At 33.5% G+C, this 24,800-nt stretch overlaps 1 protein-coding gene across 10 annotated transcripts in view; it reads left to right on the top strand.

Annotated features, from left to right (window-relative positions):
• Nucleotides 1–24,800, top strand: part of TANC2 (tetratricopeptide repeat, ankyrin repeat and coiled-coil containing 2) — a 535,383-nt gene that overhangs the window by 385,480 nt on the left and 125,103 nt on the right. For all 10 annotated transcript variants that reach the window (XM_031965901.1, XM_031965907.1, XM_031965906.1 and 7 more), the window contains one exon: nucleotides 13,931–14,056. In XM_031965901.1, the coding sequence (XP_031821761.1) occupies nucleotides 13,931–14,056 (126 nt within the window). The remainder of the gene's footprint in view (nucleotides 1–13,930; nucleotides 14,057–24,800) is intronic.

Here is a 24,800-nt window from a genome sequence, read left to right as displayed (position 1 = left end):
AAGTTGGGTTTTCTGTTTTTATGAAGTATTTTTATTAAAGTTTTTTTTATTTTTCAAAACACATGCATAGATAATTCTTTGACATTAGTCCTTGCAAAACCTTGTGTTCCAGTTTCCCCCCATTCCCTGACTCCCTTCCCTAAATGGCACGTAGTCCAATATTTGTTAAACTTGGTAGAAATATATGCTAAATCCATTATATATGTATATATATTTATACAATTATCTTGCTGCATAGGAAAAGTCAAATCAACCGGGAAAAAATGAGAAAGAAAGTGTTGCAAGCAAATAACAGCGAGTGAAAATGTTAAGTTGTGAATCCCACTTAGTTCCCATAGTCTTCTCTCTGGGTGTAGATGGCTCTCTTCATCACAAGACCATTGGAACTGGTCTGAATTATCTCATTGTTAAAGAGAGCTCCATCCATCAGAATTGATCTTCATGTAATCTTGTTGATGTCATGTACAATGATCTCCTTATTCTGCTTATTTCACTTAGCATCAGTTCATGTAAGTTTCTCCAGGCCTTTCTAAAATCATTCTGCTGATCATTTCTTATAGAACAATAATATTCCATAGCATTCATATACCATAATTTATTTAGCCATTTTCCAATTGATGGGCTTCCATTCATTTTCCAGTTTCTTGCCACTACAAAGAGGGCTGCCACAAACATTTTTGCATATGTGGGTCCCTTTCCCTCCTTTAAGATTTCTTTGGGATATAAGCCCAGTAGAAACATTGCTGGGTCAAAGAGTATGCACAGTTTGATAACTTTTTGAACATAGTTCCAAATTGTTTTCCAGAATGGTTGGATCTTACGAAGTATTTTTGTTCTACTCCATGTACTACCTTCCATGTAAGGAATATACAGTACTGTAGCATCATATGTCTAATTCACATGGGCAAGTTAAATTATATGGAGTAATTTAGAGTAATGGACTGCTTAGACCCAGAACTACTAAACACTGATGTGGTTCTCTCCTTTCTGTAACCTGGGCACAACAATTTATTCCTTTGAATTCAGTCATTTGGTGAAAGCTTCTAGGATTTTATGTGCTCCTATTTCTTTTTTTTCTTTCTTTTTCCTTTCAAACTTCTTCCTGATCTCTGGGTATACTCACGCCTCAGATACTACCACCAACTTTAGAGACAACTACACTGACAAATCTTATTATTGTAGTATGGCTAGAGACTTTATGATAAGGGGAAATGCTAAGTTTTGATCTTAGTGAACCAAAGTGTCTTTAGTAAGAGGAAGCTTTTAATTCTCCTCAATACAGTTTTTGAGTTATAAGGGAATACTTTCTCCCTTAATAGGGAGAAATAAATGGCATTTCTAGCTAATTAAAAGTGGTCAAACCATTAGTGAAGAACAAAAAAGCATTAAGTTCAGTACTGGAAGACATGAACTATAAATTGCAGCATCACATCCCAAATACTTAAGCCTCTCACATGCCTGAAGAATATCTGTATCTGTGTGTTATCATATATCATTTTAATCAATAGTCCTGTTAGCTAAACACAGGAATTTTTAAAAAATGTCATTAGATTTCTACAATACTTGGAATGTATGTCCAGTGCTAGATCTAAATGTGCCTTTTCTGCTTATTAAGAAATGCTTAATAAAAGGTCATCTTGTCTTGAATAATTTTTACTAATTAAGTAGAGAAGTATGATGATTTGACATTATAACCAAATTATAACTTTAGAAAAATCTGTCAAGAAAAGAAAAAGTTTGTCATCTTTTATGTTAGTTAGACCAAAGTGTCCATGATAGTCATGAAAAATGTCAAAAATGCATCACATTTGATAACTTAAGCTTTGTTCACTTATTTTAAAAAAAAAATTAAACCTCTTTTTTTGAGTTTAAGACCTGTTTTGCTGAGTCTCAGTAAAAGCTCTAACATTTATTAGTGGCTTTTTAATTTTTCACTCTGGTCACAGTTTCCATCTCATTAATTCTCCCTTGTAATGAAAGACTCCTTGAAAAGTGTGCTAGATTTTGAGTGACAGGACTTGTGGTGAAATTCCAATTCTGATACTATGTCTTCTTTTCTCCTTTCTTTTGAATTCTTCTGTTGTGAGGGAAAGGTAGCCAACCATTTAGGATCATAAACCTAGTATATCTTAGAGATAATATAATTTCTATCTACAAGAAACTTGGAATTTGCTAATGAAAAAGTTCACCTTTTAGTAACTATCTTTGTGTTGCTTTTGTCAAATAGAGATATACTTTCTCTTTTAAAAAAAATATTGTTGCTGAAAAGATTAAATAAGATAGTTATGTGAAATACTTTATAAATGCTAGCTGCTATTATTACTTGTAATCATATGGTTTTGAACATACATATCCTCCATTTAAGAAGAAAAAAAGATTCTTTGGTGCCCTCACAAAGACTTGTCAAACAGCCCATGATAATTCATTTGCAAGAACTGTTGCAAGGTTTGGGATTTTATTTTGAGTTCTCTTGTTCCAGTAATTATAGAAGTCTCCCAGGGCAAAGAATTCTTTTCCAAGCTACATTTCCCATTCACTTATTCTCAACCAACTTAATCCTAACAAACTCCATTCCCTTTCTTCCTTTGCCTTTACTTTCCATTGTGCTCTCTTTGACTCCTATTCAGTTGTTTAAAAACAAATTGCTCCACCTTTTCTTTTTATACTCTCTCTCTTTTTGCATTTATGAAAATCTGCCTCTCAGTGTTATCAATTCCTTAGTCATGCTTCTCCTTTTCTCATATTCTTTGACATTATGCACCAGGAAGAAGAGTTGTCATACTCCTTGCTTCTAAAGAAGCTGCCACTTCCAGACTCCTTTTCTGTCACTGTCTTTTGGAAGCGTCTCTCCTTTGAGTTTTTCCAACTCATTTATTTGTCATACTGTCTATGTTCTCACTGCTGTAATCAGTCATTGAATAAGCATCTATTAAGTGCTAGGAATATATAGTATTAGAAATACAAAGAATACAAAGTACTAGGAATACAAAGACAAAAATTAATCTATCTCCCAAAAGTTGACATTCTCTTATGGGGAGAAAAATTTCATATATACATATAAGTTAATACAAACTATTTTCAAAATACAAGATAATTTCAGAACAATCCAATTGGATGGAGTGGGATTTGGGGAAGATTAGGAATGGTCTTATGTAGGAAGTATTCACTTTAGCTGCATTTTAAGGAGTCTGAGATGCCTAAGAAACAGAAGTCAGAAAGGAGTACGATTTAGGTGTGAGGAAAGCCTCTATAAAAGTAAAAAAAATGGAACATCCTATTCGAAGGACAACAAGAAGGCCAATTTGGTTACAAGAAGGCCAATTTGGTTGGACTATTGTGTTTATGATGGAAAAATTAATGTGTAATAAACTTAGAGGGAAAGCTAGAACCAGATAGAGAATGTGCTTTAAATGACAAGCAGAGTTAGATTTTTTTTTTTGAAAAGGGGAATGACATAGTTAAAGCTCTGCTTTAGGATTATCTCTTTGTCATCTATATGAAGGATAGATTGCAGAGAAGTGACAGTGAAATCAATTGGGAAACTATTCAGTAGTCTAGGAGAGATATAAGAGCTTGAATTAAAGTGGTGATCTTATGACGGGCAGAAGGGCTGAAATGTGAGAGATATAAAGGCAAAAAAGTTTTTTCACGCAGTTTGGGTAGGAAGCAGAGATCACAATATCTTGAGGAGATGATAGTTATGCTAATGACTTTTTTTTTTCATAGGATGAGAAACATAGGCCTCCTAGAGATAGAGCCAGTTGAGAGAGAAATTTGAAGATCTGGTGAGGAGGGAGGGAATGAGGAAGTATGCAATCTGTTGGAGAGACAGAAGGGAATCTAGGTTATATGTTGTGAGCTTCACTTTGGGAAGGAGAAAGACCATATTCCTATCAGAGATTGGGAGGAAAAGAAAGAGAGAAAGATTCTATTAAGAAATTTTGAGGTGAAGATAAAAGAAAAAGAGAGAACTCACATTGACTGGACTTTTTAGTAAAACTTCTCAACTCAGGGAAATTGGGGAAAGTTTGAGAAGGGAAGAGCAGGTTAAGTTTCAGTTAGCTTCAGTGAATAATGAAATTGGGAAGTAAAAAAGACTGCATACAGTGAGGTCCCAATTGAGTCTGGATAACTTAAATTTATAATTATTTAGTTAGCATAGTTGTAAGATTTCTTCCAGCTGCATTCACAACTCATGAGCAAAAATGTAGTAATCAGGTGGTGGAAATAATCTATATATAATAGATCTACAGGCAACAGGACAAGCAGCAAGTGGTTCAAGAACAGAAGAGAGTGTAGAATTGAAGTGACTATTAGGTTGAGATTGAGGTAGGGAGAAAGAGAGAAATAAACATGGAATCAGAGCCATGATAATGACCTGCGAAAATATTGAGAGGAGAGGAGGCTTAAGAGTCTTGCTGAGAGCAAAGATTAGTTATGGGAAGAAGAGAATCATAGGAAGAAGTAAAAATGATAAGGGATTATAATCAAATAAGGAAATTTAAGAATCCCTAATCAGAAAGTAGAACATTTACAGGTAATGGTAAGATCTAATATGTGACTGTCCCTATGTGTGTCTAAGATGGAAAAAGGGCTAAGTAATCTAATTTAAGAAAGCTGAGGAATTGGGAAATTAGGAAGTTTACAATATCTCTTTTGATGTTAATTTCCTTAACATAGGGTAGGAGCTTGTTAAAAGAGAAAGAATATGTTGAACTCCCTGGGAAAAAAAGAGGAAGAGTGACCCAAGAGTCAATAAATTGGTTTTGCTCATTTAGGTCTTGTGCCAAGCTTTCTGAAAATTTGTTTCTCTCTTCAACTACTTCTTAATATTTTATAAAGCAAACTGCTTATACTCTTCTACTATCTTGAGTAGCATCTTCTTCAACTTTATACTCTAAATCTATATTGCTCTTGGCTACTTGGCAACAATGTTTGTTGACTTAAGACTGTTTCTAGACTTTTCTGGTCTCTGTACCAAGATTGATTTATATCCATTAAGCTTACTTTTCAGCGAATAGTTTTTATTAATGTCAGTTCTTTTATCTATTTCTTATTTTCCGCAATCAGCAACTTGCTTAAATAGATTGGGTGGAGTTGCTTTAATTATGTGTAATATATTGTCATTTTAATTCTTTGGTTTGCTATTTTAATTTTGATTTTTGCTCTAATAAGTCAGTATTCTGATACTACCCAGCTAATTAAAAAATAACTCCCACAGGGGATGGGGGGGGTAAGAGGTGAAAAATTGGAACAAGAGGTTTGGCAATTGTTAATGCTGTAAAGTTACCCATGTATATATCCTGTAAATAAAAGGCTATTAAATAAAAAAAAAAAATAAAAATAAAATAACTCCCACATTGGTAAGTGGCCATTTCTTGTCTGTTAATTCAATAAAATTCAACAATAATTTATTTAATGTCTAATACTTGCAAATATTGTCCATGTAGAACAAACTCCAAAATCCGAAATAATTTTTAAAAAATTTAAATTCATTTATTTGGTAATTTGGCAGAGGAGAATGAGCTGGAAAGGCTCTGAAAGATTTACATTATATAGGTTTTAGATAAAGACTGTTTGAAAGCAAGGTAGATTGAGATGGATATTCATAAATAAAATTTGGACAAAGCCAGAAGACAAGAAAACTCCACATTCAAGCTGAGGTAGACTCAAAACAGGACCTGGAAATGAGTACCCTAAGTGAGACTGTTTTGTAGGTTAGATCCAGGACTTGGGAAAACCCCAAACTCCTTGTAGACATCTCTGGTATTCCTAAAGAGATACTGAGGTCAAAGCAGCATTTAGGGTCCAAAGAGTCTCTAGACATATAAAAATAAATTCAGATAGTATTAACAAGTGATGAGTAATAATCCACACAAGGCACTATCTAGTGTGCTTCTGGTCTCTTTTTTAATCCTTCCCTTAATAGCTACTGTTATCTTTGAGACACAGATATAATCATGTCACTACACTATAAGAAGCATTGGTGGTTCCCAGTTACTTTTAAGTTAAACACAATATTCTGAACCTAAACTGTTTATCCACTCACACACTTATCTTGTTGTGAAGTTGATTTTTGAGCTTAAGTATTTTTACATTTATCCCTAACAAATTTCATAAAATTCAGTCTATTGTTCTAACTTCTCACCATCTTTTTTAATCCAAATTATATCATTCAGTACTTTAGTTTTATCTTCCAGCTTTTTATCATCTGTAAATTTGATAAGCTTGCCATCCATGCCTTTATGCAAGTCATTAATAAAAAGATTAACTATCAAAAAGCCAACCACATATCTTTGAGACACTGCTGGAAAATTTTCAAGCTAATGTCAGACCATTAATAAGTGTTTATTTTTTGATTGATTATTAAGAACAGAATATCCCCCTTGAGAATCCTGGGATCTTCAAGGGTCACAGAATTAAAAGCAAACTTGAGACCTGGTATAATCTTATTTTCTTTTGTTGGTATTGAGAGGAAAGAAAAAGGAAAGGAAAAAGAATCAAATGAGATAACAGAGAAATTTAATTTCTTTGGTCTACATCAGAAAAAAAACTATTACTTTAATCTGTCTGTTCAGTCAGTTTGGGATTCATTTAACAATATTCTCATCTAGTCTTCATCTCCCTATCTTTCTTATAAGAATTGCTTAAAAGGCAAATGATAAATTTTATCAAATGTTTTGCTATAATCTAGTTAAATTATATCTCCCAGTAGATTTCTTTACTGTCTAATAATCCTGTCAAAAAATGGAAATACAATAAATCTTGAATATTTTTGCCCTTGGCACTTCCTTTTCTTGAATTTTCACTGATACTTTGAAAAATATATTCCATAATTTTGCCAGAAATTTAATGTAAGACTTAGATTTTTGTAGTTCACAAATTATATTCTTTCCCAAAACAAAACAAAACCCCAGATTATTTGTCCTTCTTTAATCTTGTAGGTATCTTTCCCATGCTCTTTAAATAGATTTTTCAATACCTAAGTGTATTACCCAGAATGCTCTTTCTCCTCATCTTCAATTTACTTTGTAGATATAGAAAATTCTCTGAATGGAATCAATCAATAAAAATGCCTGGAGTTGAGAGATTGAGTATCTTGTTCAAGGAACAGCAAAGTGACCATTCAGATTGAATCACTGGCAGGGTGATAAGATGTAAGAAGACTGGAAAGCGAAGAAGATAGGCTATGAAGAGTTTTGAATTGCCAAAAAGACATTGTCTGTTTGGTCATGAAGATTATAGGGAGCCATTGGAGTTTATTGAATGTGTGTATGGGATGGGTGAATGGGGTGACATGGTCAGACCTGTGGTTTAGAATTTAGGCAGCCGATCAATTGCAGGATAGACTGGAGTAGGGAGAGACTTGTGACAGGCAGATGAAGCAGAAGAATGAAGAAGATTTTAGAGAAAAAGATAATGAGTTCAGTTTTGGACATGCTGAGTTTAAGATGTTGAATAGGCAAATTCTTTGGCATATTTAATAGGGAGTTGGAGATGAAAGATTGGAGTTCAGCAAAGAGGCTGGGTAAGTAGATTAGAGAACCATTAGGATAGAGAAGATATTTGAATCTTTGGGAGCTGATGACATCACCAAACATTCCATTTCTGCGCATTTCACTAGCTGTCCACTATGCATAGAATATTCTCTTCATCTCTATTCCTGGCTTCCTTCAAATTCCAGCTAAATTCTTAGGAATTTCTTAATTCCAGTGCCTTCTCTCATTATTTCCATTTATCTAGCTTATTTATGCTTGTTTCATGTTGTTCCCTATTAGCCTTTAAACTCCTTGAGAACAAAAACTCTTTTACCTTTTTTGTGTTCCCAATGTTTAGCACAGTACCAAGCACTTAATAGGCACTTGATAAATGTTTATTTATTTATTGAATGAGTTATATCTTTTACTGACCACAATGCAATAAAAATCAAAATCACTAAAGCTCCTTTGAAAAGAATTTATGGATCAAAGAAAGAAAAGCATTATCAATAGATAATTACATTTTAAAAATTACAACAATGAGACAACTTACCAAAACTTTTGGAGATGTTGCCAAAACAGTTCTTAAGGAAATTTTTCTGAAAAAAAATTTCATGAAAGGAAAAAGTAATGATTTGGCTATGTAAGCAAAAAAATAAAAAATAAAAGAATAGAGAAAAAATAGACTGATAAATAAAAGTAGGAAGAATGTTAGCTAACTTGATAGGGGGAAATCAAATTGTTAGGAGCTAAAATGGAGTTTAGAAGAAATGAAGTAGAAATAAAAGAAAATATTGGAAACTTTTACATAAAAATATTTTTAAAAACTGATAAATGACATAAATGAGTACTTTAAAATATAAAATGCTCGAATGAACAGAACAGAAAATAGACAAACAATAATGGAATGCCTAAAAAAAAAAAAAAGAAAGAAAAAGAACCCAGCACCAGAAGGATTTATGGATGAATTCTATCAACCATTCAAAGAACAACAAAGAACAATACCAAGAGACTCTTCAAACTCCTCCTATGAGACAACCATGATCCTGAGAGCTAAAATAGGAACAGAGAAAGCAGAGAAAGAAAACTATAGATCAGTATTTAATGTCAAAAAAAAATTAATCCAGTGTTAGCAAAGAAGCTATAGCAATATATTCACTATAACCAGGTGGGATTTACATCAGAAATATAAGGTTGATTCACTATCAGGAAAATGGTAAGCATAGGACCACAGTAATAAAAAATTAAAATCATATCTTTATATCAAGAGATGCAGAAAAGGCTTTTGACAAAAATTATTTGCAAGGATTAAAATTTGCAAGATTAAACAGTCCTTTTTAAAATATGATAGGTTATATTTGTCTAAAATTAAGAGCTAGCATTACTGAAATGTATAGTTGCTAGAAGCCTATCTAATAAAATTAAAGATAAAGCAAGGATTTTTGTTGTCATCTTTTTTTATTTCTTATAGATAAATAAATGCTAACTATAGCAATAAAGGAAGAAAAAAATTGAAGTCAAAGAGAAAATAAAATTACCAACTTTTATAAATAATGTGATCACTTAGAGAATCCTAGATATTTGATTAAAAATAAACAAAGCAATAAATAATCGGTTAAATGTCAGACTATAAAATTAAAACACAAAAATCATCAGTCTTTCTATATATTACAACAAAACTTTAGCAATTGAGTATAAAGCAATCACATTTAAAGTAACTACCAATTGTGTAAAATATCTGCCTTCTTTGTCTCCCCTATACTTAGTATATGCCTGACACATAAAAAGTTCTTAATAAATGCTGGTTGACTGAATTGACCAACCAAATCAAACAAAAAATTCTCTATTTTCTCTTCTCTCTTGAACTTACCAAATGCCTATTAGGCGGCTCAAGCTGAATGTCCTGGAGGCATTTCAAATTCAATATAACCAAAATAGAGCTCACTAACTTTCATCTCTCTCATACACTCCCTTCTTTCTATCAAGAAAGCTTTACCCTGTTGTGGTCCCTTATCACTTAATGCTTGGGGTCTTCACAGCCTTCTGGTTGTTTTTTTGTTTGTTTGTTTCAAGTCTCTCCCCACCCCAATATATCCTCCTCTCAATTGCCAAAGCAATCTTCCTAGAATACTATTCTGACTATATCATTATTCTTCCCAAGAAACGCTGGTGATTTCAAGATCAAATATAAAATCTTCTTCTTGGTAAAGCACTTCACAATCTAGCCTCTTCCTTTCTTTCCTATAGTCTTCCATATACTCTCCTATCCAGTGACAATGGTTTTATTATATATTCTCACATGGAACGTTACATATCCTGATTCTGAATTTCACTGGCTGTTCCCCATGCCTGGAACACTCTTGTTCTTCAAAATCTCTTCCTTAGTTCAAATCCTTCCCTCTGAAAAAACTTTCCTAAGTTCTCCTTACTGCTAGTATCTTCCCTCTAAGATCATCTCCCATGTTTACATGTAAAACATCTCCTGTGTACTTAATTGTCTGCATGTCGTTTGACTCATTAGAATTGGAGCTCCTGTACCCTTTTTATATTCTCATCAATTAATACATTTCTTGGTTCATATTAAATATTTAATAAACATTTGTTGACTACTTGACTAAATATAACTACCAAATTCTGTTACATAGATAAGCATAGATTAAACCATTGAAAATATATATTAATTATTAATAGTTGGACAGAGCCAACATAATAAAGATTATAATTAAATATAAATAACTAGAAATTCAATGCAATGTCAGATTGCCAAAATGTTTCTTTATACAACTAAAAAAATAGCAAAATTATTTTGAAAGAGTAAAATGTCATTTATCTCAAGGGAATTTTTTAAAATAGGAAGTAAAGAGGCCTTTGTTGTCATTGAGTCATTTTTCAATCACTCTTTGTGACTTGGGATTTTCTTGGCAAAAATACTAGAGTGGTCTACCCTTTCCTTCAGTTTACAAATTAAGAAACTGAGGCAAACAGAATTAAGTAACTTGCCCAGAGTCACACAACTACTGATGAAATAAGGCCAGATTTGAATTTAGGAGGAAGAGTCTTTCTGATTCCAGACTCAGCATTCTATCCACTGTACCATCTAGCTGCCTCTGGAAGGAGGAGTGGTCTAACAGTTCTCAAATTATCTGATAAAGTAATAGTTATCAAAAATATTTTGTGTTAGTTTGAAAAAATAGAAAAGTTGATCAATGTAATTGATTCAATACGTAAGACTGAAAAGTAATCAAACGTAATAGTTTAATTTTAAGTAAACCCAAGAACCAAAACTAACAATAATAGTATTTATATAGCACTGTAAGATTTTCAAACAACTGTACATGCTAAAGCAATAGGATTCATTATTCAGCAAAAGTGCTGGGGAAACTAGAAAGCAACTGCAAAAGTTAGATATAGAATTGTAGTTCATGCTATTAATATAATAAGAGCCAAATGGATACCTGACAGATATAAAAAAGTTATACATAATCAAAGCAGAAAAACAAGAAAAACTTCATGATCCAAGTTTAGAGAAGATCACTAGAAAAATGGAAATTGAAAAAAATGGATTTTTTATACATAAAAATGGAAAATCTTTTACACAAAAGTCAATACAGTTGAGATTAGAAAGGAAACAGTACCTTGGGGGAAGAGGGGAATTTTTATAGAAGACTTCTTTGATAATGGTCTGATATAGGGGAATTGATGCAAAGCTATAAAAAAATAAAAGTTATTCCCCAATAGATAAAATGGTCAAATATGAATAAGCAATTTTCCAGGGAAGTATTCCAAGCTGTCAACAACCACATGAAAAAAAAGTTCTAAATTACTAAATTTAAAAAATGTAAATTAAAACAACTTCAAAGATTTATGTCCTACCCATCAGATTGGTCAAAATGTCAGAAAAGAAAAATGACAGTTGTTGAATGAGCTGTGGGAATATAGGGATACTAATATACTGTTGGTATGCCTGTGAAGTAGGCATTTTAGAAAGTAATTTGGAACCACACTCATAAAGACACCATACATGCATAAAAAAGATAGAAGAAAAGGATTATAAGGATAAAAATATTTATAGAGGCACATTTGTTATGGCCAAAAAAAATTGGAAACAAAGTGAGCACGAATTAACGGTGGAAATGGCTGAACAAATAATGGTATACAAATGAAATGAAATAGTATGTTGTAAGGAGATGACAGAAGGGACAGATTGAGGGAAATCTGGGAAAACATTAATGAACTGGTGTAGAGTGAAATAAGCAAAACAATTTGAATGATTTGTAGAGTGGCTACAATAAACACAGTAAAGGAAAACTGACATGAAGGATTTTAGAAATTTCATCAATACAGTGCCCATTTTTTACAGTAGAAGACTAATGGTCATTTCAAGCTTCCCACTTCTTGTTAGAATGATGATGAATTATAGAATGAGCTCTACATTTTCAGACATAACTAATATGTGAGGTTTTTAATATTTTTTGTCACAAGAAAGGGCTTTTCTTTTTCTTTTTTCTTTTGGGAGTAGAGGGAGACATGAAGAGGTAGTTATATCAATACTAAACAAAAGAAGACAAAAGGACAAACAAAAGAAGACAGTGAATCATTTTAAAATAAACAGAAGAGAGCAAAAAGAAATTTAAAAGGACCATAAACCAACAGTGTAGTATGGTAACCTATGTTAAATTTTGAATTTATTTAAAGGGACAAGTCACATATAGAGATTTGTGGTTTCATGTGAAGAATTCTTTTTCTATTCCCTATATAAGAAATATTCATTTTTTATGTTTGTCTCATTCATTATAATAAGGAATAGAAAGCAAAAAGAAAACAAGTTAGTTTCTGGTAGCAAGCTAGACACTGTAATTCTCAGTCACTAATAAGACTAACCAATATTCTTGTCACTGAAAGTCTCTCATTTGGTAGGATGTGGCTCCCTTTTAATTTGTCATCAGTTAAAGAAACTCATTTCGTGTTTCCTTTGGTAGCATAAAGAGTCTTCTGTTGCCTTCACTGAAAACATGAAATCTACTCTTTTATCCCAGAAGAAACTTTTATTTCCAGCTAAGGAACAAGCAAGGAAGCCTTTTAGAATTTTTGTCTTTTTGCTCCTCTGTGTTAAACATGTAATCTGTGTATTTATCTGCATATTTTATGAAGTAAGGGATTTGGATTTGAAGAGAAACAAACAGTAAACACTATGTAGTTCTCCTACCTGTCCATGAAATCACAGAATCTCCAATTGACATACAATTACTTAGATTAAAATAAAAAATAAAGTACTGCACGGAATAGGAGCATAAAGATTTTCTTTGATTTAATTCAGATTTTTAATTTCTATTTTATTTTGATATATTCCTACTTCAATTTGCTTTTCTATTTATAAATCAATTTTTCTGAGCTATAAGCTGTAATATCTTAATGAATTCTCAAGTTATTTTTGAAGAAATTTTTTGACATCTTTAAGTGATCAGTTAAATCTACAGTTATATAATAGGTACCCATTAGGAATTCGTTTCTATATATCCAAGTTTTAAAACTTATGAGAAGAAATTTAGTGAATGTCTGTATAGCTATTTCTTCAGGAGTATTGGAACTAAGATCAAAACTCTGATCTAGATTCTTTGTGTCTGCTAGTCACTTAACTTGTCTTAACTTCCTGATACATAAAATAGAGGATAGTAGTATTTGCACTATTTACTTCTCTAGGTTGATAGTTTTATGTATTCTGTATTTAGGTATTCTGAATAATGATGATAGCTAACATTTATTTAGCAGTTACTCTATGACAGACATGTTGCTAGGTGTTTTACAAAATATATCATTTGTAAATGAAGCCTGTGGCTCCTACTTAAGAAGCAATTAAGTATTGAGACTGAGCAAAAAATATCTATGTGTTTTCAGCCATTTTTTTCTTCCCACCCCCCCCCAAGTCTTCATTATAATCCTTAACAAACTTGACAGTTTTATAGAGCAGACCCATTAGCTCTCCACATTTGAGGCAATTTATAAACTCTACCTAAATAGCTTCCCTTGACTTCTTATGCCCAAAATCCAGCCATGTAGTTAGAGAAAATAGGAATTAATTCCTCTGTTTCACAAGTTATCAGATATTATTTTGGAGTTAGTATCCATAGATCATTCCCCATAAGTCCTAGAAACTATTTGTTATGCATCTGGCAACCGCACTATTTTTCCCAGGTATACATACAATAGAAAAATCTATTCTTATTTTTAATCATTTTAACAATTTTAAAGAAAAGAACATTAAAAAAATAATTAGGTGATTTTCCTTTACATATTCAAGTTGACAAAAGCTTCTCCAATGCAAACAGTTGACTTAATATTAATATTAATACAAATATTAATTTGTATATAACTTTAATGTTTATAAATTGCATGCTACAAACTAATGTTATTTTCCAGCCTTCTAGATTGATTGAATTATTTTACCTTGGCAGCTACCAGCTCTGCCCACTTGGAGGACCTTGCTTACCTGGATGAACAAAGACATACTCCCTTGAGAACTTCTCTCCGAATGCCAAGGCAGAGTATGGGTGGTGCTCGTACACAGCAGGACTTGAGAGGTAAGAAAATCAGAAGAACCCAAAGTAAAAGGAGATGTGTATCAAGAACCAGATGATTTGTATCATATTCTTATGCTTACTACAGTATGCTGATAGATAAGATGATCTACTTAATCTGGAATCTGTTCCTATAATGTCTGTCCTAGAAAACAGATAACTGTAAAATTATTGCACTAAATGTCATTGCATAAAATGGAATGATTCCCAACTGGCAGAAGAATTGAGTTCTGCAAATACCATAAAAGATAATGAAGGAACTGTCTGGAATAGAGGGAAGATTGCTAATTATGATGTCAGAGGACTTGGAGTCAGCCTTGCCACTTATTTGAGACTCAGTATCTTGATCTATAAAATAAAGGGTTTAGACCCATTCCAATTCAAATTCTGTGGTCTTGTGATCTTATATAAGTAGGAAAAAATACCCTTCCTAAGATGCTGGATTTCACCAGTAATTGTTGACAAAATTAAAGCTTTATTACACTATAACTATACCTAGTTTTAGTTTCGTTAATCCACAAATATTTATTAAGTGTTTATCTTACCTACACTCTAGCCATAGAGCCAATAAGCTTTGGGGATACAAAGAAAATCAGCCCTCAGGTGCCTTACGTTTGAATGGGAAAGGTAACATGTATATAAAAAGATATATACAGAACATAATAAATAGAAGATCATTGTAAAAGGAAGGCATTAGTAACTGGGAAGACAGGGAAAGGCCTCCTGCAAAAGGCAGTGCTTGTACTAAACCTTAAAGGATTCCAAAAGGCAGAATTGGGAAAAGGTAGCATTCCAAGAATGAAGGCACATTGCAAAGACATGGAGAGAGGAGGTGTGGAGTATCATTGATTTTTTTTTATTAATAATAACTTTTTGTTTTCAAAATATATGCAAAAATAGTTTTTAACATTCACCCTTGAAAAACCTTGTGTCCAAAGTTTTTCTCCCTGTTCCTCTACCTTCTCCCCTAGACACGAAGTAATTCAGTGTATGTTAAACATGTGCAATTTTTCTATATATGTTTCTACAATTATCATGCTGCACAAGAAAAATCAGATCAAAAAGCAAAGAGAAAGATGGGGGGAGGCAGGAATGGAGGGAGGGAGAAAAAGAGAACAAAAGGCAAGCAAACAACAAAAAAAGGTGAAAGTACTGTGTTGTGATTCACATTCAGTCTCTGTATTCTTCTTTCTGGATGCAAATGGCTCTGTCTCTCACAAGTCTATTGGAATTAGTCTGAATCACCTCATTATTGAAAAGGCCATGTATAGTAGAATTGATCGTCACATAATTTTGTTGTTCCCATGTGAAACATTTTCTCATTTCACTTAGCAGAAGTTCTTGAGTTAATAATCAAATGGGTGTGGCCTTAGTCAAACTGAGACCTGGCATAAAAATGCCAAGATCTCCCACTGCATCCAGGGCCATATTCAGGCCTTTCTGAAATCATTCTGCTGATCGTTTCAATAATATTTCATAACATTCATATACCATAACTTATTCAACCATTATCCAGCTGATGAGCATATGCCCAGCTTCCAGTTACTTGCCATTACAAAAAGACTGCTACATTTTTGTACATGTGGGTTCTTTTCCCTTTTTTATGATCTCTTTGGGATATAAACCCAGTAGAGCCACAACTGTATCAAAGGGTATGCATGGTTTGAATTTCTTGGTCATAGTTCCATATTCTCCAGAATGGTTGGATCAATTCACAACTAAGTGGCGTATCATTGTGAGGAACAGCAAACAGACCAATACAGCTATGTCATAGAGTATACTAAAGGAACTAATGTATAAAAGATTAGAAAAGTAGGAAGGGGCTAGGTGTTGAAAAGCTTGAAATGACAAACAGGAAAGTTTATATTTCATCCTATAGGTAATAGAGAGCTACAAGAGCTTATGGAGTTGGAGGATAAATGTAGTCAGACATATGCTTTAATAGCTATTTGGGGAACAAATAGAAGTAGGGAGAGAATTTAGACAGGGAAAATAGGTAAGATGCTTTGTCCAGTCAAAGGGTATAGAAAACCTGAACTTGGAGAGTGGTCCTTTGAGTGGAAAAAATGCAGCAGTATGCATTTGTATAGCCTTGGGCGGTTAATCAACAAGCATTTATTTCTTAAGGGCCTACTTTTATGCCACACACTGAACTAGGAACTAGAGGAATAAAGGACAAAAATAATAGTAATGTCCTAGAAGGGACTTGTTCTATGGAATTCAGACCACATTGACTGGCCAACAATAGGTCCCAGGCCAAGCCCCAATTGGTCATTATTTGGGTCTTGATTGAATCAGTTAATATAAATAGCAATTATTTCTATTTTGACCAGAAATCCTGAAGATCTATCTAAACCAGATTTTTTTTTGACTAGGTGAAAGAAGCCATTCTTTGCCACAATTGCCAGCTAGACTTAATAATCAAATGGATGTGGCCTTACTCAAAATGAGACCTGGCATAAAAATGCCAAGGTCTCCCACTGCATCCAGGGCCATATTCAGTCACACTGATCTATATCTGGCCCCTGGATCCAGTTAGCTCTGGAGAAAAGTACAGATGATCTTGCACAGCCCTCCCTTACTTAAACCCAATTCACTTGCATGTCATGTTATCACCTCCTTAAGGTTATGGTCCTTTTCCAGAATGAAGGACAAATACATAAATAAAAAATATGTCTATTTAGGCTTGGACAGTTTACTTTCCTGAGACTCAATTTTGTCATTTGTAAAATGAAGTTGGGCCAAAAAACTCTTAGGTTTCTTCCAACTCTTCATGTAAGATGCTGTGAAAAAAGCAGAAAGTAATTGTTGAGGTTCAATAATAGTCACAATGAAGTGATGAGGTCCATAAGAAGTCTTAAAGGTGGTGAGCCATCTGGAGTGAATTTGCAGGTTCAGGCCATCTCCAAGTCAAGGGGCCAAGCTTTAGCTTAGCAAAGTTCCCAGTAAACTCACAATTAAAAGTGAAATGGTAGGACCTTTTATGGAAAGAACCCGAAGCAAGGAGTATTAACTAATCCTAATTCTGTCCTAACTATCCTAATTTGGTGGTCATGGTTATCCTGTTTTGATAGCCTGAGGAGTTGATACCTATAGTTTAATCTCCAAATTATATAAGATAATAGTGAGTGTTGGTACAGGTTAATTCTGTCTGTAAAAGACAATTGCTTAGAGTCAGCTTACTCCTCACTGGGGCCTACTCAGATCCTGGGTTGTTGCTAGGGATGTGATCTTTTGCTGGAGTCCATTTACCCCATCATTTCCCCCTCATACAAATGAGGCCCAAAATCTTTTGGGGTGCAGGGTAATAGTCATGTCTTCTGAAGCTGCTTCCTGCTGGAGTTGTCCCTACTTCACAGGGTACCACTCAAAGAGGTGATGAGTTCAAGGGTCCAGAAGCCAGTTAAAGCAGTGTCCAGTGGGTGCTGAGTCTCAGGATCACAAACAGGACAGATCCTGTTGACTAACATTGAAAGCTGGAGCTTAAAGGAAACAAATGTAGCAAGAAATGGGTAGGGTAGGTAGTGTTACAAATACTAAAGAGAGATGATATGAGTAACAGTACTTTTGCAGGTACTAGATTCAATGACAGCACAAATGAATTTGCTTACTATAGGCTGATTTTGCTCAATAACAAAGGGGTTGGAAGTGTGCTTAAGTCCTTAATTCTAAAACAGTATATATCAAGTAAGCTGTTTTTAAGGAAACATGTCTGTGCCACAGGACACATAATACAAACAGATATTTCCACAGTAGTAATAAATTTGAATAAAATTAACTTTTTCATTGATGTAACAGAATATATTCCATAAGTTACATTCTCTAAGAAAACTGATTGCACTAAAATTCTCTTCTCCAAACCACACTTGAAGATTTTTCTATTTCAATTTCTGTTATCCATTGAATAGCAACTAGATCTCACAGACAGTTGTATCAATATCTAATTAATCTTCCATAGTTTTGAAACATTTAAGAACCTTATTTCATACAGACATATACATCTAGTAACAGGCAAGATGCCTAACCTAAATATTCTTTTACCTAATTGTGAAGGATATAATGACTATATATTTCTAGATTGAAAACAGTAAGATCTTACATACTTGCAATGTGCCCATGTCTTCTATTGACCAGTTGTTCTGATTGTAGAAATGTGACGTAAGAGGAAAAAGCAAGGATGTGATTATAACAGCATAAAACTGGTCTTTCAAACTTAAGCCTAAAGCACATATATAACGGAATAAAGCATCTTTAGTTCTGATTCACTTCAGGTAAGAGTCACAGTTAAAAACCAAACATGCAGTAAAAATTCTGCCTCATAACCAGACTCAGAAATAATCAGGTGGGAAACACAGGAACATAATTGGGAAACTGAGTAAGAAAGACTTCACCTTAATCTTAAGCCAAAGGTGGTGGTTGTCTCAGTTTTTTCCCAGATACAGACCTCCACTCATACACATAAGCAATTTCACTTAACATCTTTCTTTTGGTTTTCATTTATTCATCACTTTGAGTTTAAACTCATCCTGGTTTTAAAGACCAATCACTAGACATGGTCTAGTAGACATCTGTAGATTCTCTATAAAGTCATATCTTGTTTGGAAACTATATAACCCAAACAAGCTCTTTTCCCAGGGCTGATGCCCTTGCCCATACCAATGGTTTAAAAAAAAAATCGGATAAGCTTACAAATTAAGGGAAGTCTACAGGGACTCCAGAGAAAGGCCTTCCCAACTCATCTATCTTTAAGATAGTTTTGGGCTATGCTCTTTGACTCCTTCTCCCATTCTGTGAAGGACTGGAAGACCCCAAGGTGATCTGCTCTGAAAAAAGCAAAATCAATCCAGATAAGACTTTTTACTGCAGGAATCCATTCATCCCATCAGCAGTTATAGTGTGGAAAGGGGAGGAGGAGGTAATAACAGCTTGGAGGACCAGGGAAGGCCTTTTCAAATTGAACTCTGAAGAATTCTAAGAATCAAACATAAGGAAGGAAGGAAGTACCTTCCAGGCCAGGGGGGAAAGATAATGCAAAATCATGAAAGCAGGAAATAGAATATGGTATGTGTTACAATAATAAATAGGTAAATTTGGCTGGATTGTAAAATATGGAAAAAGCAGGACTTTGAAAAAAGGGTTTCTTAAAGTAGACTGGAATAGATGGTAATTGTATGAATGCTAAACAGAAGAATTTGTATTTCATCCTAGAAGGAATAAGAAATCACTAGAGTTGTTTCAGGAGTAAATGATAAGACTTGTGCTTTAAGAATATCATTTTTATGATTGTATAGAGTATAAGTTAGAGAGGAGAGATAGATAATAATCTCTATTTTTATTGGATTTGAGATGAGACACGTACAAGAAATCTAATTCAAAACTTTTGAGGAACTTATTTGTAAAATGAGGCATTCTGATTAGGTAATCTCTAAGCATTTTTCTACCTTCAAATATTATAATTTCATGACTTGGTTTTGATCATCTGGCTTTCACTATATATGATTTATTGCCCTTCATTATCATCTTGATAAAACTTTTAGGATAAAGTGAACTCAGTAAATTATATATGTCTATATTACTATATCTAAAATCCATGTGGAGAGAATCAGAAAAGAATATCAACCAGCTAGACGGCATCAAAGTGTTACTTCAGTGAAAGGTAAACTAGCTACATTTATACCCTAAATGAAATTGGTAAAGAAGTCAAATATGCAAGGGAACAGAGAACCAAGATAATGAATAAGGCAGGGCCTTACTTTTGGTCTCCCAAATTCCCCTACAAACAATTTTAAAATTATGCCTCAAAATGAATTCTGAAACAGCAGAAGGGATGTGGTGAAACAGATTTCCAGCTTAAGACAATTTAGAAGATTAGCAGAAAAAAATCTGTATCACTGGGTATGAATAGAGTGCAGTCCTGCATTGGCCACACCCCAGCAAGCCAGCAGCAGGCATTGAATTGGTAGCCAGAGCTTCCAGAGCTTTCAGATCACAGACAATAAAGGAGTTGGAAAATTGATCAGAAGGAGATTACAGGAACTGAACTAGATGCCACCCTTTTTCTTCTAACACCTCGTTCAGTGCCATTATTGGCACTGGATGCAGGAGTCTATTGCATTGTCAATATGTGATTCAAGGTTGGAGTCACAAGTTAAGAAGGAGCACTAGTACAGTAGAACATGTAGGGTTCTAGTCAAAACTCCAGAGTGGAAAAAAGTGTTTGTGGCCACTTATAGACAAGAGCACTTATAGACAGGAGAACAGTGACCTCACTTCTCCTTAGATCATACCACCTTGGTGGAAAACCTACAGGCCCCTAGAAGTAGCTCTGAATACAAGCACAAAAAACTTGATGCTTGGGACAGTGCTCCTTCTACCCTGTGTACAAAACTCAACCTTAACATAAAGTTAAGCAAATAGTTTGAACAAACAAAAAAGAACCTTACCATAAAAAGTTATGTGGTGATAGGAAAGATCAAAACGCAGTCAGAAGAAAACAATAAAGTTAAAACAATTACATCAAAAGCCTCAAAGGAAAATGTGAATTGTATCATTCTCAAAAATAGTTCCAAGAAATACTCAGAAAAGATTTAAAACCTCAAATAAGAGACGTGGCAAAAGAAATTAGAGTTATACAAGAAAATAATGGGGAAAAAAGAATCAAAGAAGAAAAAAGAATCAATGAAGAAAATAAAACAGAATAGGCCAAATGGTAAAAGAAGCACAGAAATCCTCTAAAAGGATGAACTTCTTAGAAGTATAATTGCTTAGACTGGAGAAAAGGCATAAAAGCTCACTGAAAAAAATAATTCCTTAAAAATTGGAATTGGGCAAGCGGAAGCTAATGACTTCATGAAACATAAAGAAACAATTAAAAACAAAATCAAAAGAATGAAAATAATAGAAGAAATTGTGAAATATCTCATTGGAAGAAGTAATCGACCTTGACAATAGATTGAGGACAGATAATTTAAGAATTATTGGGCAACTTAAAAGCCATGATCAAAAAAAGAACCTAGACATCATCTTTGGAAATTATCAAGGAAAACTTTTCTGATATTCTAGAACCAGAGGATAAAATAGAAATGGAAAGAATCCACTGATCACCTCCTTAAAGAATTCCTAAAATTAAAACTCTCATAAATACTATAGCCAAATTCCAGAGCTCCTGCGTCAAGGAGAAAATACTACAAGCACCTAGAAAAAACATTTAAAATATTGTGGAGCCAAAGTCAGGATAACTGACTTAGTACTTAGCAGCTTCTGTGTTAAAGGATCAGAGAGGGTTTGGAATATGATATTTCAAAAAGCAAGGGAACTTGGATTACACCAAAAATATAATCATTGTACAGAACAATTTGGAATTATGCCCCTCAAAATGCTATAAACCATGCATATACTTTCACCCACAATACTACTAGGTCTATATATGCCAAAAAGAGACCAAAAAATAAGGAAAAGGAGCTATATGTATATAAATATTTATAGCAGCTCATTTTGTGGTGGCAAAGAATTGGAAATTGAGAGGATGCCAACGTGATAGCCCTTTAAATACTTCAAAATAGCTATCGTGTCCTCCTGAGTCTTTTCTTCACTACATTTCTTTTAACTGTTCTTCATATACTGTGGACTCAAATTCCTTCAGCTTCCTGGTCTCATTCCTCTGGACACTTTCCAGCCCAGAAATGTCCTTTCTAAACTATGGCTCTCAGAACTGGACAAACTATTTCCATATGTGACCTGGAAGTTCTGCCTCCTTTACTTAGCACAAGATTGCATTTAACTTTTTGTCTACCCTTTGTTGATGTCCATTGATTTTGCAGTGCACTAAAATTCACAGACCTTTAAACAATCTAATACCTAAATATGCTAATGATTTTGTAATAATTTATAAGCCTAAAAGCAAAATGTTACTATGATCTCCATTAAGTTTCATCCCAGTGGTCTATCTTGTTGAGATCTTTTTAGATCCTGATGCTATTACTCACTGTGTTAATTATTCTTTCAAATTTTGTGTCACCTGAATATTTGATAAGGAAACAACTGTATGCTTTTATGCAAATAATTGATTTGTATTAAATAACACCGGGTTAAACATAGATCTTTGTGACAATATACTAAATCTATTTCCCCAAATTATATAAAACCTCTTGAGTCTATCCATTCAACCAGTTCCAAATCCATCTACAACATATTTTTTCTTTTCTTTCCACCAAAAAATAGCATGAGAAACTTCACCAAATGTTCTGTTACAATCTAGGTAAACTCTAGAATTCTGCTGATCATACACTTTAATAACCCTATCAGAAAAGGAAATAAGCTGGTCTGGCTTGTTTTTCTTGCTAATTCTAGGCTGTACTTTTCATGAGCATGGCTTCATTTTTGAGATCCACAACCATATATCTTTAATTAGATATTCTAGAATTTTGCCAAAATTTGAAATCAAGCTTGCTATCCTATGGTGCACTCTAGTCTCTTCCTTTTTTTGAAAGTCAGGACAGCTTTATTCTTTTAGTCTTATGGCACTTCACAATCTTTCATATTATTACTAATAGCAGCTTAGCAATCACAATCATTTTACCATGTCTTTGAGAACTCAAAGATTCAGGTTATTGGGGCCAAATGAATTGATCGTGGTAAGTTAGATTCTGTCTTCTTTCTTATCTTTTTAAATTTTTTTAGCTGTTTTTGTCCTTTCTAGTCCAAAGGTCATTCTTGGCAGAAAAAGATAAAAATAAAATAGTATTGGGTAATCTTTTCTGTTATCAGTTATCTCATTTATACTAAGTGACAGTACTGTTTGTGACACTTCTGTTTCAAGTGTTGTACAACAAATATTATTTGTTCAGTCATTTTTTAGTCATGTCAGACTGTGATCTCATTTGAGGTTTTCATGGCAAAGATCCTAGAGTGATTTACTGTTTTCTTCTTTAGCTTGCAGATGAGTAAATTAAAGCCAATATGATTAATTGATTTTATGCAGAATCACAAAGCTAATATGTGTCTGAGGCTAGATTTCAACTCAGAAGTGAGTCTTCCTCACTCTAACCCCAGCACTCTATTCACTGTACCACTTAGCTACCCCACATCAGATAGCACACCTGTTATGTATATAGCACACAGAATAAACCATATTGAATTTCCAAAACGATTTAAGACTTCCCTCCAACAAATATCTAAGCTTTCAGGAACCTCTTCACCTGAATAGTACAGCCTAAACTTTGATTCCATCCACCTGGCTCAGAGAGGCTCCACTTGTTTATATTAGTACTTATTGATAGAATTTACTGATTAATGGGAAATGATATTACAAACTTCCTTCCAAATGTCTTTTTTCTTTAGGAGTTACCCATCAAATGGTTTAGACAAAGAGAACACTGTTTAAGTATTGATGCATGAGAGAACAATTTTTTTGTAGTTAACATTACAGAATTGATATCTTTTCATTCAAAGCTTTATATTTAAAGAAATTAATCTTCCCTCAAGAAATAACATAGTATCATCTTAATTACTGTTCACAAAGGAATATTGTAATAGAATTCAAAATGCATTAAAAAGTAGCAAAAACATTTGGCAAACAAAATTTCCATATATTTCTGCTGGTCTGCTTGCCAAAACCTTCATCATTTGTGATTTTATCCTAAATATTTTGCATTATTGTTAGAAACAGAATCAAATTCTTTTCCTGGCATGCTTTTTTTTAAGTGTCACATGGTATCCATTCATTTAAACAGCCATACAAAATGCAGTTTTATATTTTTTTCTACTTGTGAAAGAGGTAATACATGTTTTTTTTAACTTTTAAGTAATAAAATGATAAGAAGTCTTTTTTTTTATTACAGGAAGTTAGGCTTATCTTTTCTGAGTTAAGCATTTACAAGATTTTACTTGAAACAGTAAACTTTGTTACCCTGATGTAAGCTTTGAATCAAATCCTAGCCTCCCAGTTTTCAGAATATGGTGAGGAGCTGGCACTGAATGATATATTCTCTACAATTCTGTTATGCCCTGGGTGCTTAGTAACTATTTGATAACATGTAGTATTTCTGCCTATAGTGGTAGAGCATGACTATATTTCTGGAGATTTATTTGTTATTTTCTCAAAGGAAAATTAATCTACCAATAAACATTTATTAAAATACCAGATCCTATAGAAGAGGTATAACAGAAATTAAAGACAAAGTTTTTACCTTCAAGAAGCCTGCAATCTAATCACTCAACATAAAGTGGAAAAAAATGAAACAAAGACAGTAGAAGTAATTTGGAAATTGATTTGGAAGGTAATAGTGAAAATATAGTTTGCCAGAATGCACATTTCACTTAATAATTCTCCCTAATCATGATTGTTAGTACTCAAAACACTAGAATAATGCATTGTCCTCAGAAATAGAAGTGTGTACAGTTTAGACATTATATAGACTCTTGCATAGAAAAGCATTAGCAGTACATAAGTCTTAAAGTTTGACTTCTAAAGGTTTTTCTTTGTCATGACTGCCCAAACCAGCTGTATTTCTGATAGCTGTTCTAGTGAATTTGATACTTATAGTTAATGGTGATGAGAAATAGGCCACAGCAGTGTACATCAGTATCCCATTTCAGGAAGGAGGTAGCTTGCAATTTGCTATTTGAATTGAATGGTATCGATGATAGCTTTTACTGATAAAATGATAATAGGAGGATAAGGACAAATAGGTAGCATAGTAAGTAGAACCTGAAGTCAGGAGGACCTGATTCAAATCCCAGCTCAGAT

Source organism: Sarcophilus harrisii, chromosome 4 (assembly GCF_902635505.1).
Source record: "Sarcophilus harrisii chromosome 4, mSarHar1.11, whole genome shotgun sequence".
NCBI lineage: Eukaryota > Metazoa > Chordata > Mammalia > Dasyuromorphia > Dasyuridae > Sarcophilus > Sarcophilus harrisii.
The sequence above is the reverse complement of the archived record's forward strand: the minus strand, read 5'-3'. Positions and strand labels throughout refer to the sequence as shown.